The 7,620-nt window shown below is 41.5% G+C and overlaps 1 protein-coding gene across 1 annotated transcript in view; it reads left to right on the top strand.

The window, feature by feature from the left end:
• The window catches only part of ACAD11 (acyl-CoA dehydrogenase family member 11), a 71,123-nt gene extending 63,536 nt beyond the window's left edge, over nucleotides 1-7,587 (top strand). The window contains 5 exon segments of the mRNA XM_025200273.1: nucleotides 339-410; nucleotides 1,703-1,857; nucleotides 3,509-3,625; nucleotides 5,136-5,245; nucleotides 6,585-7,587. Coding sequence (XP_025056058.1) covers nucleotides 339-410; nucleotides 1,703-1,857; nucleotides 3,509-3,625; nucleotides 5,136-5,245; nucleotides 6,585-6,699 — 569 coding nt within the window. The 3' untranslated portion in view covers nucleotides 6,700-7,587.
• Nucleotides 7,588-7,620: the final 33 nt, after the last annotated feature.

Below are 7,620 nucleotides of genomic sequence, written 5' to 3'. Positions count from 1 at the left end.
CCTGCGGCAGCCAATCCTGCCAGCCTGCAACTGGCAGCAGCGCGCTGCTGGCACTTCCAGGTCAGTGGGATCGGCATCTCCTGGCGCACTCCCCAGCCTACACTCTCATGGGGGCACCAGCACTCTTGTCTGCCCCCCCCTCCCCAGGGATGCTGGCTGACAGGGTGCCCCCCCATGCATGCCCTATGTGTCGCACTGTCATACTGTTAATCATTACGTACTACCTGGACACCTAAAATACCTATCTAAAATTAGAACAGGTACTGAATCTCTAATTTGTGCATGTTGGCAAACTCTTCGTATACACTGACATTTGATTTGTTTTTGTTTACCTCTAGATCATATTCATGGCGGACATTTTGAGATACATTTTAACAATGTTCGAGTACCTGTTTCTAATATAATATTAGGTGAGCTTCCTTGCTAAATGTCAAGTGACTTTGAAAGTCACCGTCATGGTGCTAACTTTAAGAAATAGTGTCCTTTTAAAAAACTGTCCAATTTACGCTAAATAACCCTTATAGAGCTCTGAGGGTAAGGAATATACATGATTATTGTTCTACATTTTCAAGACAGTGTTTCCATTAGTAGTCTTTTGGAGATAAGTTTATTCTTGAAACTAGTGTCGACTAGCTGATTGTGGCCAGGTCTGTATTTCTTTGCTTCAGAGCACACCCAACAATTGGGTTTCTCTCTCTCTGCAGCAAAGTACCAACCAGTTACGTTTAATCTATTTTAGCTCCCTGATCTTTGTTCAGCCATGAAAATATCTCAAAGCAGCTGGATAAAATTGATCTGTCCCCATGCCACAGCTGCAGATGCTACATGATACCACTTGATGAGTTTTATTTGCTGGGGCTTTTAAGGTATTTTAAGAGTTAAGGTACTTTTAAGTAAATGGGGCTGCTGTACCAGTGGAGCCAAAATTCTTTCTACATCATGGCAGGCCGAAGCAAAGCAAACCCCAGTGGAGCTCTTTCCCACAAAAATGGGATCTCCTTTCTTTGTTCCATCTGACCATTAAAACGCCAGCTTTGCCTCAGCATCATTTGATACAGAATTCTTACCTAGTCTGCAGCCATGCCACAAGGAACGCAACCAGTTTCTTCAGGACTGGGATGTAGCCATATTGAGTAAGCCAGCAACCAGTGCTACTTACCCCTTTGCAACCTGGGAGAAGATCTTTTTTGTCCCTTTGGCTTACTCCAACCCTCCTTTCTGGGTAAATCCCAAGATGTACAAAGTTTTTCCTCCCCAGCAGTGATCTTCCAAAAGAGTTTTACTGATTTGAAGCCTTATGAATCACTTAATGTCTGATCTTTAAATCTAACTTCCATCAGTTGTACTCTGGAAGATACAAATCAAAGGAAAAAAATCCCAACCCCTGAAATATGTTTAAAATAAGATTGGTAAAATATTTGGCAAGTAACCAAGTAAATCAAAATCCGCTTAATGAGCCCCTTGAACCTAAACAGTACTAGCAGAAACTAATATAAGCATATGTCTTTTTTGTTTTGTTTTTAACATCTATGCAGCGATTAATAATTAAAAACACTACAGATCAGTTCTGTAACCAGACTCCTCTGTAAAAAGGCCTTTAGACAGTATTTGCAATCTAAACATTAACTTTCTTCAGTAGCCTCTAGAAGTATTAAAATGAGTTCAGTCTGAACATTTGTTTCCCACCTCTCTCCCCCCCCAGGTGAGGGAAGAGGGTTTGAGATTGCTCAAGGTCGGCTGGGGCCAGGCCGGATACATCACTGCATGAGGTCAATAGGTACAGCTGAATCTGCCTTAGAAATAATGTGCAAACGTGCAGCACAGAGAGCAACCTTTGGGAAGAAGCTGTACCAGCATGTAAGCACGCTTCCTCATTGTCTAGTTCATGTACAGATTATGAGCACCTCTTTGCTTAGCTCAGGAAAAACCTGGAGATTGTAATACTCACTGTAACAGCTGCTACAGGTATTATTCCCTAACCTTCAATTCCCATGGACTCTGGAGACCTTAGGGCCATGTTTTCAGACACTGACCTTCACTTCTGCAGGCACCAATATTGCGTGCTTCATTTTGTGCACTCTTTTTACCATCTGGGTGTATCTGTTCCTAATTTGTAGGGCTATTCAGGGACTTGGGTGTCTATATGACCTTAAAATTAATCCTCATAATCATTTACACTTGCAAAAATGTAGGCCTGCTTGAGAATGGTCTTACTTGGGTGCAGCATCCAAGCATTCCTTTTCCTGAGGAGAATTGCCAGTTTTGGCATGGCTTTAAATTGATTAAATTAAATTTGGTTTCTGGTAAGTGTTGAGAACTCCCACAAGTTGTCTCAGACATCAAGTGTTCCTAGCAGTCAGCCAGGCAAAAGAAACATCTGTTTTTTCTTACAGTAAAGGGGGTGGGAAGAAGGAAGCCAAATTAGTGTTTGGAACAGGGTACAAAGAAGCTTTGTACAGAATAAAATATAAGTGGAAGTATATCACACATTCCAGTTAAACAAAAAAAGCTTGGAATTATTGCTTTAAAAGAGGTAAACCAGGGACTGTAAAGTAAGGCAAAAATCAGACTGAAAATTATAAACAAGATTGTAGGATATATTTATTGGGCTGGCTTCACTATTTTCACTGAAACTAAACAGGCTGATTTATATTAATGGACATTTTGGCCTTCTGTATTGTAAAAGATGCAAAATTGAATCCTAAGTTTGTGAATGGCCCAAAAATGTTTATCCCCGACAGGCAGCTTCACCCAAGATAAACGGTTTTAAAATAGCAGAGGACTGCTAGAAAGATTTTAAGTTACTACAAACCTATTGATTTAAGCATCTGGACAGCTTTGAGTATAATACATTTAATAATGCATCAACATAACTAACACAGGTGCAAGTGCCCCAGACACCAAAGCACAACTCTTTCCTAGGTGGTTAGGCAACTAGTAATACCAGTTGGAGAGCACCGAACTAAAGGAAATCAATCCCAGTACGTCATGGAACAACTTGACAGAGAGGTGGTCTTGATTGGGCAGTAAGATGTGCAAGTTGGGAGAGGTGGGCAACAGAAGTGGGGCCCAAAAGAACAGGAAGACTGAATAGCAGCCAAAGGAGCAAGAGCCAAGGAAAGAGCAGCATGTTGGTTCGTTTCTCTCTGTCTTCAAAGACTAGTCGAAGCAGAACCTTGGCAGGCTACATAGTAAGCTTGAAGGTACACAACAGAGCCTCTGTTCACTGGGGTCTGGGCAACACTTGGGAAGACAAACTTATACGTTGACAATGTTTTTGTCTGTCTGGTTTCAGTTTGGAGTTCTCACTTAAAGACAGGCATGCTAAAAGCAATGGCCTCATTTTTGGAAGGGCTGAACAACCTCTCCCATAAATTTGGGAACCTAGTTTTGAAAGCTTTTTCCTGTGGCTAGTATCATAGCCAAGAAATTATCATAGCTGAGTTATTCTGGAGATCCAGAAGTTGTTTGTTTCACACTTGCTTTTCATCACGTTCTGTCTCTGAAGGAAGTTGTTGCACACTGGATTGCAGAAAGCCGCATTGCTATCGAGCAGGCCCGACTGCTTACCCTGAAAGCAGCCAGCAGCATAGACACGGTGGGCAACACAGAAGCCAGGAAAGAGGTAACTTATGGCCCTTGGAGTAGGGAGGAAGTGGGAGGCAGGGGCAAGCAACCAAGCAACGCTCTCAAGAATTTCTCATTGTGGGAATGGAGGTTGATCTTTCAATTGAATACTTAACCAAAACTAGCCTGCTGATCAGCATTTTCACCATATTAACCAAAAGTGCTTTTCCTTTTTTCACTTGCCAAATTTCCTCAATTTTGAAAAATAAAGACATACCAGAGGTAATTAAGGTATTTAAATCACTGATTTGTCTTAAATAGAAGGCATTATTTTTCCAAGCAGGGGGTAGGAGGCTTGAGTCTGAAGAGGTTGAGAATCACCAACCTACATCAATTCTGTGGGCCCCAGTCTCCTTCCAGTTACAACAGCATGAAATCAGTGGCATCACTGTTTATGGATTAGACACTGCACTGGGAGCATGGCTTCTTCCGTCTTTCCCTGCAACTTCAGATACATCAAGGAAACAAACAGCCAGGCCTAGCAAAAAAAATGCAATTGCATTTCTGCTTTAAGGCATGAAGCCACTTGTCTTGGCACAAGACTACAACATTTCTGTAACATCTATAACTAGAAAGGGCCACTAGAGGAGAGAGTACGGTACTAACTAGCAAGTAGGATAGTCCCCACCATCACGCAGCCATCAAGAAGCATAAGACCTGCTTCTCAAACTAGTTCTGACCCTGGCCTTTCTTCTACTCGTAGTTTTGGTTACTATTATTAATTTCTTTTGTAACAGTTCAGACACCTTGATCATTGTTGGTCATTGTATTGATGACATGGAGCTCTCAATTCTGTGCCAAAAAGATTAGGATTAAGGATTATACTTGGCTGATTTAAGAGCGAATCACAGAACCTTAATCTGGGACACTTTTGTGCATACAGTTAATTTGCATTCATTCTGTTCAGGGGCTAAGGGTACTCTCAAGTCTTTTTGCATCAGGCCCTAATGACACATTGATTCAAATACAGGCAACCCTTGCTTAATGCTGCTTTGCTTAGCGCTATTTTGCTATAAAATTGATATTTAAAATTGATACCTGATTTCACTTAGCACTCAGTGGGTTTCATTATAACACTCGCGGTCTCCATCCCGGGTCATTAAAAACAATTGCAGTCATCAGATACTTTCAGTTTTGCTTAACGCTTATTTCACATATGCTCAGTTTTTCAGGAACCAATTGAGAGAGAGTGCTAAACAGGGGTTCCCCATATGGTTCATGACCCAGCGGTCTCTTCCAATTCCCAAATGCAGCTTACAGCACTGCTGTCAAAACTAAGTGTGTACAACACCTACCCACTGAGGTTTTTCCTGAAAAGTCAGTGTTAAGTCCCCTTAAACATACAATTCAGCTCTTGGATTTGGTTCTGTGAAAGATGTAGGAAAAGTGGTATGAAATTGCTGCATATCCTATCCTCCTAGTGGTTAGAAAGAAAACAAGCCTCTCTACAATGCCTAGTTGACAGTCTACCATTTCTTTTTTTAAAAAAAAAAAACAAAAACAAACAGATAGCCATGATCAAAGTGGCTGCACCAAGAGCAGTCCTTAAAGTGGTGGATTATGCAATCCAAGTCTGTGGAGGAGCCGGAGTTTCCCAGGATTTTCCTTTGGCTCATATGTGAGTAGAATTTTTACCCAAGAGTACCTGCATTTCTACTTTCTAGGGAAGCTGCTTCGAGTGATCAGAGCTTCAGGTGCTCTTGACCTGAATTTTGCCATGACAGACTCTTACAGCCCCAGTAATGAAAATCTGTCCTCAGATGCAGCATCGTGATCCAAATCCAACTTGAATAAGCACAGCATTTTCTACATGATCTCATATTTAAGTGTTTGTTGATAAAGGTTATGGAGAACCATTATGAATATCGGTCTGAACTCCACAGACTAAGCTAGTTCTGGTATCAGTATCAGTCTGGCCAAACTTGCAGTTCTTAGCTAAGCAGCAGGGTATACTACACTTAGGTTAAGCATCACATTAGCATAGCCAGACTGCTTGCAGGACTTGAGCCATCTTAGTTGTGGTATGCCATGTTGAGGCATTTTTGCACAAATATTAGTGCAAAATCTGATTAAAACCTTCCCCCAAGGCAACCTCAGTGTTGGCTCCTTGCTTGACCCCAAGTATCTTACCAGTGATGCTCAACTAGGGTGCTCCAGCACCCTGGGATATATTGGGATACTATCAAAGGTGCCACGCAGTGCTAGCACTCTTAAGTGCACAAATACCATTCACAAAGGAAACCCAGAAAGTTCCAATAAGAACCTAGTGTTATAAATAGTTGGACCTGTTGCAAATTTTGAGTTCTTTGCAATAGAAGAATTGCTGTTGTGTTTGCTCACATTTTGACTACAGAAACAAAAAGAGTTGGCACTTTTTCCAAGGGGTGCCTGGAGTCTAGGCTGAGAATCACTGATCTACAATCAGTGCTGTGTGTTCCCATCTTCTCCCCATTACAACAGCATAAACTCAAGGGCAGCACCGACTAGGGATTGAACACCACACTGGAAGCCTGCATTACTGGCGTTGAGGCATGAAGCCACTTGTCTTGGCACAGGAAGACATTTCTGTAATACGCCAGTAACCAGCAAAGGCCTTCAGAGGAGGGAACATGGTACTAGTCAGCAAGTACCATGCAGCCAAGAGCCACAAGGTTTGCTTCCCAAACTTTTCCTGTGAGATCTCTATCTGTACAAAGGCTTCCATTTCAGACAGCCAGATTCAGATAGGATAGTACTATTTTCACCCGAATAGCTGCATGTACTAAGGATTAGTTCCAAGGCCAGCATTGCTCACTAAAACAACCATCATTGTTTAAATGAGTTACATGAAACCATACATTAAAAGCAAGCAAACAATCTATTGCAAAATGGCAAAGGTTTTCCACTTCTCTGGTGTCAGACTGTCTTGACACTAGCAGGCTATAGAGCCCACCACTGACTCAGATCTTCTTGTTCAGGTTTGCCCTTACTCGGACCCTGCGAATAGCCGATGGACCTGATGAAGTTCACCTCTCAACAATTGCGAAATTGGAACTACGAGACCAAGCTAAGAAACTGACTGCAAAAATGTAGTGTTTAAGTCATCCTGTGTACAGGTTCACATTGCATCTGCTTTAATAAAGAACCAAGTTTAATCCTCTGAATACAAGACCTTTCCCCTGAATTACAAGGAATAGTAGAGGGAACGATGAAGGTAGCTCAACTTAGTTACCCATATTTGATTTTCTGACTGGGTCGCTTAATTTGGATTCTGCTTAAACACTGCTTCTCAGGAAAGAGTTGCTAGAGTACCAGCCTAAGCTGCCGAGGCAGTGACTTAAAGAAGGTTATTTTGGAGTCTTTCCTTGGTCTTGCACCAGCACATTCCTTGATCAGTTTTGCTACAGGTGCCTGGAGAAGAATGTGAAGTGATCATCATCTGTCTATACTCACAAATAAAAGTGCCTTTAAAAAACAAGCCAATTACCTCCATGAATGCAAGATGGAGGAGGTACTAGGGTTTTAGTTTCCACCCATCGCATGTACCTGTATGGTAAGCAACTCCTGCACTCTCCCTCCCCCCAAACTGTGTAGCTGTTTCATACTTTAAAAACCATATACCTTCTAATCTCAATCCTCATTTTTTTAGAATCATGTGTTGATGATCCAAATTCATGTTCAGTTATGCTCAAGAGTGTACATGTAAATACACCTATGCTAAATCATGTTAAAGTGAAAAAACTTTCTAAATAAAAACTGTTGCATTTTTCAAATATGATCAATCTATTTGAGCCTCATCAGGAAAGGGAAGATATGGATATTTGCAATGACAACAAAGCATTCTAATTCAGGATTTATTCATTATAGTTCTTTCTAAATAGCTTGGTATTTTGCCCCCTCCCCCCCTTGGAAAGTGAAGAAAAACAGACTCCTGCTACATTCTAGTACCAAGTCAAAAAGTTGTTATCCGATCATGAGACACTTAGTTCAGGTAGAGATGTTTGCCTATAGGGA

Source organism: Alligator sinensis, unplaced genomic scaffold, assembly GCF_000455745.1.
Source record: "Alligator sinensis unplaced genomic scaffold, ASM45574v1 scaffold54_1, whole genome shotgun sequence".
Taxonomy (NCBI): Eukaryota; Metazoa; Chordata; order Crocodylia; family Alligatoridae; genus Alligator; species Alligator sinensis.
Note: the sequence above shows the minus strand (reverse complement) of the source record. Positions and strands in the feature narration are given on the sequence as shown.